The 12,852-nt window shown below is 41.4% G+C and overlaps 1 protein-coding gene across 3 annotated transcripts in view; it reads right to left on the reverse strand.

Annotated features, from left to right (window-relative positions):
• Window positions 1–12,852, reverse strand: part of LOC103185623 (grainyhead-like protein 3 homolog) — a 33,365-nt gene that overhangs the window by 2,550 nt on the left and 17,963 nt on the right. For all 3 annotated transcript variants that reach the window (XM_042338870.1, XM_007904229.2, XM_007904228.2), the window contains exons 7-15: window positions 11,369–11,480; window positions 10,729–10,823; window positions 8,799–8,957; window positions 7,405–7,483; window positions 6,715–6,851; window positions 6,289–6,326; window positions 4,592–4,680; window positions 2,844–2,929; window positions 1,508–1,572 (exon numbers count right to left, since the gene is read on the reverse strand). In XM_042338870.1, the coding sequence (XP_042194804.1) occupies window positions 1,508–1,572; window positions 2,844–2,929; window positions 4,592–4,680; window positions 6,289–6,326; window positions 6,715–6,851; window positions 7,405–7,483; window positions 8,799–8,957; window positions 10,729–10,823; window positions 11,369–11,480 (860 nt within the window). The remainder of the gene's footprint in view (window positions 1–1,507; window positions 1,573–2,843; window positions 2,930–4,591; window positions 4,681–6,288; window positions 6,327–6,714; window positions 6,852–7,404; window positions 7,484–8,798; window positions 8,958–10,728; window positions 10,824–11,368; window positions 11,481–12,852) is intronic.

The raw sequence follows: 12,852 nt of genomic DNA on the forward strand, positions 1-12,852 counted from the left end.
TTCATTCAATATATTTTAGAAGAAACAACGAGAGAGTTAACCCCGCAGGTTTCTGTTTAAACACTTGTCATGTCAGTCCACAAACTCATCACAGAGATTTTGTGGGACGTCGCTGTGCGCAATTGGCTGCCATGTTCATCTATAAAATACACAGTCATTCCATTCCGCTTTACAGCATATCCTACAAAGTGCTTTGAGACGTTCCTCCCGACATGACAGGCTCGCGACCACAAATCTATGGGTCATTATATATTTCTTTGACTGCGTTGATGTAAATAATAGACAATTCTTCCTCTCCTCTGAAGGTAGTGCTGTATTCTTTCAATGCAGCTTGTCTCAGATCTCACAAACTAATCTCACACCTGTGAGGACAGGCAGGAGGGCAATGCCTTTCCAATGTCAGAAAATTGGCCACTTCACAATCTTCACAGTTGCTATATTTAAGCAGATCCAGTGGCTCCAGTGACAAAAATCGTAACACCCATCTGATTAAGTTCTCGTTGTGAGTCACTGGGCAAGGAACAAAATCTTTGCACATCAGCCATGGTTACATTCCAACCCAGTCACGAACAAACATTCCAGGTCTTGTTTAACTATTTCCACATAATTCATTTCCTCTCACCCAGGTATTACCTTTTTTGTTCTGCAAAGCCTGGATATTGAAATTGCCAAACCCACAAACCCATATTTCAATTCAGCTGCAGAAACCTCTGTCACACTGAGCTCTTCCTTCATTCCAAAGCTGGCCCGGGAAAAAAAAGCACCTCGAGGAAGGCTTAAGGGTAATGTTTCACTCCCTGGTAGTCAACTCCCAAGTACAAAAACAAAATGCCACATCTTCTAATCTAAGCCGTTCTACAATTACCGTGACAGATGTTCGAAGTTCGGGAGAATTCGCTGAAGGTGTATTTTTAAACTTCGCAATTAAAAAATAAAATAAAACTTCGCTTTTCAGAGAATACAATTGGTCAAAGTAAAGGGCAAAAATAATTAACAACTTACAATCAAAACAGCTCGAGAGAGAGAGAGATGATTCATATGACTCTTCCTTGAAATAAGGTTCTAATTTCCCTATTTCTGCACAAGTCAGTTCTATCCTCCCTAAAGTATATGTTGCTCTGAGATTTACTGATCACTCAGAAATATATCATTCCTGGGTGTGGTAAAACCTTAGGCAAATTTCTTTACTCCACACACACGCCACTGTTTACCTAGAATTAGAAACCCGGTTGTTAATTGATTGGTGGATTGTTTTCTGGGGGTAATATTCCCTTAAACAAAATTGGGCCACAACTGTTTGTGGGACCCTGATGTGTGCAATTGGCTGCTGCGTTTCGCCCACAAAATATACAGTCATTACACTTTATTCTGTGAAGCGCTTTGAGACATCTCAATGAGGTGATAAGGTGCTATATCAAATGCAAGGATTATTATTACTATTATATTATTTCCAGTAATATAAGTGAAATACAGTCCGCACAGAGAGAAAATTTGCTCATTTACTTACCCTTTCATACACTTCTTATAAATTTTACAAATCCCCTCCTCCAGCAGTCCATATTTCTCCGAGATCTGTGTTAAGAATTTGGAAATATAGTTATTAAAAGAGGGATGGCTAACAACGGTAGCAAAAAATAAAATCAGTTCCCGGCACGCATTCCTGCTCCCCTATCGACCCGGCCATTTCTTCCGCTCGGCTGACACTATCAACCATGCTTCTGATTATCTCCCCACCCCCCCCTCAACCCCCATTCCATTTGGCCCACAAAATACATAGCCACTAGACTTCACAATATATTCCGTGAAGCACTTTAAGACATCGCAAGATGTGATAAGGGAGTATATCAAACGCAAGGATTATTATTATCCCTGCTCAGCTCCCCCAGCCCCTCTGTTCAGCCGGGGGGGGGGGGGGCGCAGACAATTGTGTGAAGCATTTTGAGACGCTCATGATGTGAATATAAACTGTTGTAGCTGAAGGCTCCACATTACATATTGCTCAAGTCTTAGGAGAGGTTTGAAACATGGGAGTGTAAGAGATTGACTTGAAACTCTCCTACAAAGAAACACAACAATCGGTAGAATTGATCCAGTGATGTTTTTTTTTAGCACAGAACGTGTAGTTGTAAGATTAGCTTTTCCAGATGATCTTTGTTCACAAGTGGTCTCCAAAGGCTGAAAAGTTTATTTCTTTATTGTCTGCACTATTGTTGGGTTGATTGTTATTGCCCAGGTGGTCATTTCCAAAACAGATGTTGTGGACAGCTGGCGTGCTATTACAGCTCGGGCAAGGTGGGCGGACACACATTTATGGCCAACCCACAGAATTACCATTGTCCCTCTGTTTGTAGAGGTAACGGAATTGTAATGCTGAGGTGAGGTCGGCATCCAGTGAGATGATGGCAAGGAAAGGGATTATGAAGTGCCCCAGCCCAATAATCCTACCTTTCTCTCTCCTTTCCCTCCCCACCTTCCACCCCCCACCCCCAAACTACTCTACAGTCCCACTGTCGGCCATACTGTATTTTCTCTCTCCCTTCCTCCAAAGTGGCGGCAGCATGTTACCCTGAACAACTCAGGGGTATTCGGTCCATCGTACCTATTCCGGCTCTTTGAAAGAGCTACCAACTAGTCCCACTCCCCCCGGTCTTACCCCCAAAGCCCTGCACATTTTTCCTTTTCAAGTACATATCCAATTCCCTTTTGAAAGCTACTTTTGAATGTGCTTCCGCCGTCCTTTCAGGCAGCGGATTCCCGACCGTATGCAGGTTTCATCTCATTTGATCTCACTGCCTTTACAGATGGGATAGTGAGTAACGGGAACACAGTAATATTCTACTTACTGCGTTCTTCAGTCCATGAAGATTGGGGGTCTTTAACAACAGGGCATCAAATACGTCTTCCATTTCTCTCCGGACATATAGCAACACTGTGAAGAAGGAATGGGTTTAACTTGTATATTATCCTTTCACTGGAATGCAAGGATTATTATTGTGTCATTTATTGTTCCCGGATGCACAGCAACATTAATCCTAACACACCGAATGAACCCACATGCTGTCAGTTTTATCCCGGTAACTAATCCCTAAACACAGTCCATTGATCCACCCTGATAGACAGATCTGATATGCAGGAATTCTTGACATAAACAATCTTGTGCAGCTCCTGGAGAACAAGCTACAGATCTACCACGTGGGGACATCCACCCGATGTGAAAGGCACTAATACTGACGTAACTTGTTGTTGTATTACAAAGTAGTTTTACGGCAACTTTATTCTGTGGACGTTTGGTAAACAAAGCCAAGGCAGAGGCCTCCTCTGGAGGCTACCTTCATTAACATTAATCTGATGGTATATCACAGCAGATTAGTATGAGTCAACAGCTCCTGTTAATTGGTCAAAAACGCCAATGAAAACAACATTGATGCCAACATTAATCTTTGACAATAGTCTCACTGTAATTGAAGCAAAGGTGGGGCACAGATTCCACAGTCACCCCTCAAGCCAAGGTGTTGTATCTTTTCCCCGGACGAGATGGATAGGCAATGATAGGAAGGCAATGGCTCAGACAGACAGAGCTCGTGCTTCTAAAGAGTGTGACGATGGGATGGGGGAAGAGAAGGGAGATCTTGACTTTATTCTCCCAGAATCTCTGCCTTTGCTTTTCTTCTACACAAAGATCAGAGCCTTGTCATTTTTGCCTCTGGCATTTTTTTTACTAAACACAGACTGGGGAGATGGTTATCTCTACAGACTGGGGCTCAAGACAACCTTTTGACCAATCTTTCACTTCCCCCTTCTGGCCAGAGCACCTGTTTTACAATCATTTTACAGATTCCACCCAAGCAGTTGGTTCTGAAGGCTAATCTTTCATTTCCATGTTTACCTATGAGGCAAAATTAATCATAATAATAATAATCCTCGCATTTGATATAGCCACTATCACGTCTTTGAGACTACTCAAAGCGTTTCACAGAATATACTGTAAGGTGAATTGACTGTATATTTGGTGGGTGAAAAACGGCAGCCAATTGCGCACAGCAGCGTCCCCACAAACTGCCGTGGATTGCTATGTGACTGGTAAAATTACAGAATTCTGCCAATATTCTGTAGTCGTTCTGAGTCTTGTCTCTATTGGACACAACGGAATCACAGTTTACAAACACGACAGTCAGTGACTGATCTCACTTTGTCACGTGATTAAAGTAATTTTATAGTATCCCTACTGACAGAATAATAAATTATTTGTCGCTGGTTTATATCAATAAGGCTTATGTTGCTGTGGATATTGATCTGCCAGGCTCAGGGAGAGCAATACATTAGTGCCTTATCACGTCAAGACAGGATTTATACTGTAAAGTGTAGTGACTGTGTATTGGTAAGCAGCCTAATTTGTCCAAGGCAAAGTGCCACAAAAAGTGAGTGAGCAATTTGATCGGGGGTGGATGGGATGGGGGTGGAGGAAAATTTTTGGCCAGGAAACCAAGAGAAACTCACTTCACCATCTGAATTAATTAATTAGGAACTTTTTAATGGTCTAAAATTCAAGCGACAACAGATATTTTGGGAGAATGTTTGACTCATGTCGTACCTCTCTCTGGTTCACAAAGTCTGGCTTGTTTGACTGGAGTTTCCAACTCTTCTGGGTAGATTTCCTTGTTTTTCCTTTTCATTGAAAATCTGCAGAATCAAACCACATTATGATGAACGGCAACAACAACAATAACGTGCGTCTATAAAGCATCTCTCACATACGAGGAAGTCTCAAAAGGATTTGCAGCAATAGATTGGGAGCTCGAGTGGGGAGAGTGGGTGTAAGCTGGGGTGGGGTGTGGGGAGAGTGGGTGTCCCAGAGTATGAATACATGCAGGGATTCACGTTGTGTTTCAGAGCGCATGAGAGAGACTACACAGGAATTGGATGCCAGTCACATAACAAGGGTAAGCGCAGGAAATAAAATAAAACAAATACAACGGAGAGCAAAATGCAGTCAGATAAGAGATGATTTTATAGGTAAAAGTGATTGCTTCTCACTGAGGGTCCAAACCTTAAATTGTTTACGGCACTGCCTTGCATTTCATAAATGTGAGCAGTGACTACATCTAATTACTGAGATAATAGTCTTTTTGACACTCGCACAATGACCGGATTCTAAAAATTGAAAGGGTTATAAGTTCTTTCCATGAATCATACCATTTGTCTTCACTCACACGGCTAACAAGTTCAAACCAGCCTTTGGCTTCAGTGAGTGGTGTTTAGACACAGTCCCAGTGATTTCACTCTCACCGCATACGACAATTAGATAAACACCCTCATAATTCAGAATCCGGCACCGTCTTTACAATGGCAATTAAAAGAAATGTACGGAATAAAAATAGAATGAAATTCCATTTGTGAGGTGACTTCCTCAATTTGTTCTGGTTTGAGGTGGACCTTGCTATAACACAACAGTCTTGTATATTCTCTGCTGTGGTCAGGGCAGTAGTCATTCACACAGGTTAATTTAAGTGTGTACTTGTAAATCAGCAGCAGCCTGTGGTGGTAGGTGGAAGTTTATTACGGTTATTTTGTTTTATTAGTGAATTCTAGGAGATTGTCCCAGTCATTTGGTTAGTCAGTCACTTAGAAACCAATAGCAGAACCTTGATTCCCCAATCATTTCAGTCAGGAAGGTGGCTGGAGAGAACGGTGTGGGGGAAAATGCATAAAAATCAAAGCTAAAGAACTTATGGCTTAAAAAAAAGCCAATTATTATACACTTAACAGGTGCGGTGTTGGAGGGATCTCACCAATGAAGCACTGTGTAAAGATCTGCTCTAAAACCCTCTGGAGCTTGTTAACTTGTGGACGCAGCAAAATGCGTAAAACTATTGCAATGTGCCTACGCACAGCATACAGTCAGCTTTCCACCCACACTGTCACTACACATGTTCTTAAATGTTCCCTATTGTTCTTACGCTAGTCGTGAGCTACAGTGGATGAGGTTCCATTTCCTGACCGGGTGGGAAGATAACCTTAACTTGATGAAACACATGACCACACTTGCCCCGACTTTAGGGAAAGAAAGTGGGACTCTAAATGGGCTTTAAGCTCTTTCTTATTCATCCTTAACGGCCCACGTAGGAGCTTCCGAACGTACATGCTTGATCACCTGAGCAGGCAGGCTGGGACCCACAGCTGTGAAGCAATCTCTGGTAAAGTGCCACCGTGAATAATAACTTGACCACATAGAATATCACAGTCACAGTTTGGCTTTGGTTACAGGATAAACCCAAAAGGTTTACGTACCCTTCGTGATACAGTGCTTCAGATTCCATCAAGTGACTCTGAAACAATTGAAACAGGATTTCAACATTAGCATCGATTCATGATTGGTCAATTTTAGGATTTTGAAACCTAGTCTCGCAATTAGACATGAAATAAAGTATGTGTTATATCAATGGGAGCAGCGAATTAGGTATTGAGTAAATACGTTTAAGTCTATTTGTGGTCCTTCTTGTTCCTGATCTATTCTTTTTTTTCACCAATTGCTAAAAAAAAGTAATTATTGTTTATCATAAATAGGTTGTAACACCAAGCAACTTGCATTTATATAATTTGTCTCAAGAAACTAAATGGGATGTACTTAATCCCTTGCAAAATCGTACTTAAAATGGCAGCTCTGAGACAGTATCAGGCGTCTAACTCTGCGAGTGCTAAATGCTGAATACGTACCAATCCGTTTCGCTGAGGATAAAGGAAATGGCTTTCGGGAGTGAAGAGAACCGGGATGGACACCAGATCCGACACCGTTTTAAAGTAGGTCACATCGTTGGACTTGTGGTCTGTGGCCGGGACTCTCTTATGTGCGGCTGTTTTTAAAACGACAATTAAAAGATCTCAGAAGCGGAAAATACCAGCAAGGAGACTTTGCATTTGATACGGCGCCTTATCACATCTTCGAGACGTCTCAAAGCGCTTCACAGATATACTGTAAAGTGCAGTGACTGTGTGCTTTGCGGTGAAACGCGGCAGCCAATTGCGCACAGCAGCGTCCCCACAAACAGTCGTGGATTAAGTGACCAAATTATTATTTTTAAAGGATTATTACCCCCACCATTACAAGCTTGACCCTAATAATGAGGGTCCTTAAAATCACTGTGCATAAGCCCCGCCCAAACCAAAGGCTTCCCGCGCGAAAATTGGCCAACTTCTGGGTCGTCAGGTCGTCGATGACATAATTTCCTATGCCACATCGAATGCTTCCTGCACCGGATTGCAACAGGAAGCGACACTGATCAGCAAACTGACGACCTGGAAGTTGGCCATCTTGCTCTCAAGTGCTCAACCGAGTCCTGAAACTCCAGCTCCTTTCCCGGTGAGCATTCCGGACCATTAATCGAACCCTCCGTGTAATTCACTTACTGCCTGTGGTCGAATCGGGGAACTTGCTTTTTCTTCTCGATTGCTTACGTTCTTCATCTCTCATTTTCCTTTCGGCTCCCTGCGAGGAACACCAAGAATGGGATTCAGTGGCAGAGGAATGATCGATCAGATTGGTGGTGTCAACAGCCGTAAGATGAACCAAACTCCCTCGATTATAGCCCGGTAACAGCAGCACTGGGGCAGGATTGACTGACTGACTAGCTAGCTGGATAGATAACTAACTAACCAACCAACCAACTCACAAAACTGAACATTTCATATTCGCTATAGGGGGAAAATCAGGTGGGACTTCAATAACTTTTCACTAATCGTTTCATCGGTTCTTCTTACTGCACAGCTCAAAAGACACAAACACTCAGCACAACTCAACCGTAATAATAATATGCGTACAATCGGGTCAGGGAGCATTCCTCCACTGCACTCACCAAAACTTGTGCAGAATATATTCTGCAAAGGATTGGTATTTTCTTTGGGCAACAGATTTCGGATCAGATCAGATCGGAATCTCTTTCTTTCGCACACTACGCTGCAATTTCTTCATCTCCAAATCTCCCACGTAAGGTGAAGATTCAGAGACTTTGAAGATAAAGATATCGCAGTAAGTGATACAGCATAGCTCCTTTAACAATTGCATCTAAGTACCAGGCTGACGAGAATGCTCTATGTTACATTTACCTGTGACATTTACATTTGGGGAGGATCAGTTTGCAAGGCTACGGGGAGAAAGCGGGGGAATGGGATTGGTTTGGAAGCTCTTTTCAAAGACACGATGGGCCGAATGGCCTCCTTCTGCGCTGTATAATTCTATGATATGCTTCTATGATTTCCACAAACGCAGACGGACATTTCTGAGGCTTTTGAGCAAGCTTTTGAGCTCACAGTGAATTTGGGGGTAGTTCTTTGCTACGTTCTTGGGAATTTTCCAACTCCAATATTTAATTTAGATTTCACTTTTTCTTTTATGACTTTTTTTAAAAACAAAAAACCTTAATGTTTATCTGCTTTACAGTTCTCCCTCTTTCCCTCTCCACCTCCTATTTTCTACATTTGTACAATCTTTATTGTAAGAAGATAAGCCGTGAAGCTCTTCGAGACGTCTCAAAGACGTGATAAGGCGGTATATCAAATCCAAGGTTTATTTTTCTTATTATTTTAACTTCCATAGAAATCTTTTTCCCAATATCACGGAGCACTACAATATCTAAAACGATCACCCGAGCAGAGTATTCCCTTCACTTAGTGTTAGAATAATAATAATCCTTGCATTTGATACTGTGCCTTATCACGTCATTGAGATGTCTCGAAGCGCTTCACAGAACATACTGTAAAGTGTAGTGACTGTGTATTTTGTGGGCCAAATAATAGTATTGTACCTTGTCCACAAATATCTTGATCTGGCAGAAAGCCCGATGGATGGGTTTGGTGGATTCAGCATCACAGGCGTATGTGTCTACCTGGAGATTTAAGGGAAGACCTTTCACCCCCTTCTGTGAGGAGAAGTCCGTACTCAGACAGTTAATTCCAATGTACACCTGGACAAAGAGAACAGAAAGAAAGGAAACAAGGATGGAAAATTATTCTTTTTTTTGGGGGGGGGGACACTGATGAAAGTTGTTTTTTTCTTTTAAAAACAAAAGAGCAGGTTTTCTTGACTAAGAAATGACAGTCACTAGACTTCATAGATTGTCCCGCTTTGAGACGACATGGTATCACATTTCACCCACAAAATAAAAAGTAAATTAACGTTACAGTTTATTCTGTGAAGCGCTTTGAGACGTCTCGACGACGTGATGAGGCGCTGTGTGAAATGCCAGGATTACCATTATTATTAAAATAATTATTACCACCTCTTCGTGAAACATGGAGGGAGAAAGGAGCAATGGTGTGTCAGGTGATTTTGCACAACAACAGAATCAAGAGTAATTGAAATAATAATCCTTGCATTAGATGCACAGCTTCACCTTTGCATTCCAGCATAAGAGCATCCAATTATATTCAGTGTCCTGGAGATAAATAATATTTATATCATATATTTTTGTATCTACTGCAGGTGAACACTGCGTCAGAATATTACATTTGAAAGGCTGGTAGATGGTTAACTGCATCTTGTTAAATACACCAGCGCGTCATGTGAACTCAGATTATATTTTTGGCGTTCTTCTGAATCTGAAAATCAAAGTTTCTATTTAAAACTTTGAATCCATCACAGAAGGAAAACATATTCACATCTGTCAATGCAGTTCGCTAGTGCCTGGAGCACGCTTCTAATTAACAGATCAATCTGTGAATTTACTAGTGAGTCATTTCTCTACAACCAATACCCGCCCTCAGAGAGACAGATTGATTAGATTATATACTTTTTTTTTCAGGCGAAGATCGCAATTTCATCCTGGTTCTAACGATGTGATCTTATCATGTTTCTCAAGGTCCTCACTCTGAACAAACCAATTTAAGACAGCTGCACACTGATTAGCATCAGACCCCGGGGAGTATCGTTACAACATATACTCAAAACGTATACACAGGTTACCCTGTCAAATTGGAGCTTTAAATCATGCCCTTGTCACAGCAGGTATTTTTTCTCTGCTTTATTTCCTTGTTCTGATCAACAGAGACAAATGTACAGCCACCCAACTCAAGGCGGTCTGCAGAACCCAAAACCCTTCGCGATCGTTAAGGGGATGTTGTTTCAAATTGCTCGTAACTGCAAAAAGAACAGGTGTCGGATGGAATGAGGAACAACAAAATAGGAAATAAAGCTTTTTTTTTTCTTTTCCTTCATCTGTTCCCTTCTCTAATCAGTTTGGAAAGGGTTCTGATCCCACACCCTACAGCCCTTGGAGAAAAATTGCTTTGAGATGTGCATTATTTGACAAACGCCTCGAGAGACTGAGACATACTTAAAGTGTTTTATTTTAACTGGTTTGATTCCCCTCAACTTCCCTTAAAGCGATTTAATGCCGGACTTGTGGTGTGGTTTCTTAGCTCTGGCAGAAAATATACTTTAAGAGGTAAAGTGTCTTATAGGTCACCACAAGGTTTAATAATAATAATATTCATAACAATCATAATAATAATAATAATAATCATAATCCTTGCATTTGATATTGCTCCTCATCACATCGTAGAGACATCTCAAAGTATATACTGTAAATTATAATGACTGTATTTTATGGTCAAAATAATAATTAAAACATCAACAGTCACTTAGTATGAATAGTGAGTGAGTCACCCATCATTATATTCTCATACCTAATCACATTTATATTCTACTGCATAATCCCACCCATCTCCCAATTATACCTTTGCTTCCTTGTTACTATCCCAGACGAATGACAGAGCGTTGAAGGCCACCTCTTCAACACAACTGACCGTGTTGGCACTTTCCTTGTAATCTGCTGCAGAGAAAACAGTAAAACGGAAACAAATGAGTTGAAATATAAATTAGCGGGTTTTTTGGGGGTGGTGGGAGGCGGTGGGTGGGGGGAGGGGGAGGGGGGTCAACTGGGTGGGTGTCTGACGCATGCGGAAACCCATCACCGTGCGTAAGAGTCTCCAAACCAAGCTGAGGTTCCCTGACCAGGAATGTTGCTCAGGGCTGTGGTGGAGAGTGAGGGTCACCACAGATACAAGGGTGGGAGGGGGTGAAGGAACTTCTTCTGTGCTGTGGGCTCTTTAAGATTAAACCATTCACTGACATTTGCAAGTCATCTCCAGTCAGGGATCACTTTAACAGCAAGCTTTACTGCAACCCATTGAGAGTTTTTATATCGCGTACAAGCACATTCAGCCATCACCGTGTCGACACCTCGATAGAGAAGAAAGAAAGGAAGGAAATAAAGAGAGAGAGAGAGAGAGAGAGAGAGAGCCAGAGAGAAAGAAAAAATGGATCCGAAAGGCAGCAGCCAGGGAACATAAAAGAACATGTGGTACGTTTCCTCACCAAAGTCAACGACCCTCTGCTTGACTGTGGGCTGTCGAGAATGCCAATGTTTCCAGAATTTCAGCTGATCCTCTGGAGTCTTCACATTGTCAAAAACAGCCATAATGACACTCTGCGTAGAACAAAACAATCATTACACTGAAGGCAGTAGTTATTAGTTTGCTCGGACTAAGACTTTCAAAATTTAAGGCTTATAATTTAATTTAGCCATTCCAACCAAACTCCATTTCCAGCCAGTCTCAGCGAACAGGTCAGTGTTAATAAATAATAATAATAATAATCCTTGCATTTGATATCAACGTCTTGGAGACGTCTCAAAGCGCTTCACAGAATATACTGCAAATATACTGAATTGACTATGTAGTCTGTGGGTGAAACGCGGCAGCCAATTGCGCACAGCAGTGCCCCACAAACAGTCGTGGATTGAGTGACCAAATAATTATTATTATCATTATTTTTTGAAGAGATTAGTTTTTTGAAAGGGTCAAGTCTATTTTTTAAAATGCTGTCTTTTGAAAAATAAGATTCTAGAGTAAGTGACATGGGTTCCGTAACAACAATTATAATAATGATAATCCTTGCCTTTGCTCTAGTGCCTTTCACATCAGGAAAGTGATGTTTCAAAGCAATTGAAGGGATTGATTGAGAAGTGTATAAACGCCTGTGACTGTGTGTTTTGTAAGCATTTACAGAATGCCATGTGCCCACAAACAGCCAACAGAATGACTACGCTGAATGAACATCCTTCTCTTTGCAAATTAGTGGGACCTTTGACGTCTACCTAACCAGGTGGTTAGGAGTTCAGTTGAACGTCTCATTTGAAGGACAGTGACATCCAACACTCCCACAGCAATGTAGTGTGACTTCAAAGTCCTGACCCGGACTTGAACTGGCAACCTTTCCACTCGGACCGCTACCAATTGAGCCCGGCTGCCATTTTGCAGAGCACTTTAGACATAAAAGAACTAAGACATATTGAGAACTTGGCAATTTTAACGCGTAAACGTTACCGAGCACAGAACATGACTGCGTAGGAATCAACGATTGAGGCAATTTCAGTGAATCCACTTTACAGTACATTCTATGAGGCGCTTTGAGACGTCTCAAATGCAACAGGACTATATCAAATGCAAAGATCATTAATATTATTATTATTAATGGAGAAGATTCAGGGTTTAGCAATAATGCATCCTGCGATAATGTATTATTTAGTAATCAACTTAAAATAAATTTACAAAATCCCTTCTGGAAAACAATCCATTTTTTTGACCACTTCACCTAAAGTGTGAATAGCGTCCATTTGATAGTTAAGAAGTCTCGAACCCCCTCACACACACACACACACACACCTACACCTTTCCTGAGGTCACCTGAACATAAGAACATAAGAATGTTATGTGAAAAGGTCCATGCAGTTCGCAACTCACTGAAATTATGTCAATCATTCAACCTCACTCCAGAACTGAACTGAAGTGAAACATTAA

Source organism: Callorhinchus milii, unplaced genomic scaffold (assembly GCF_018977255.1).
Source record: "Callorhinchus milii isolate IMCB2004 unplaced genomic scaffold, IMCB_Cmil_1.0 Scaffold10, whole genome shotgun sequence".
Classification (NCBI taxonomy): Eukaryota; Metazoa; Chordata; class Chondrichthyes; order Chimaeriformes; family Callorhinchidae; genus Callorhinchus; species Callorhinchus milii.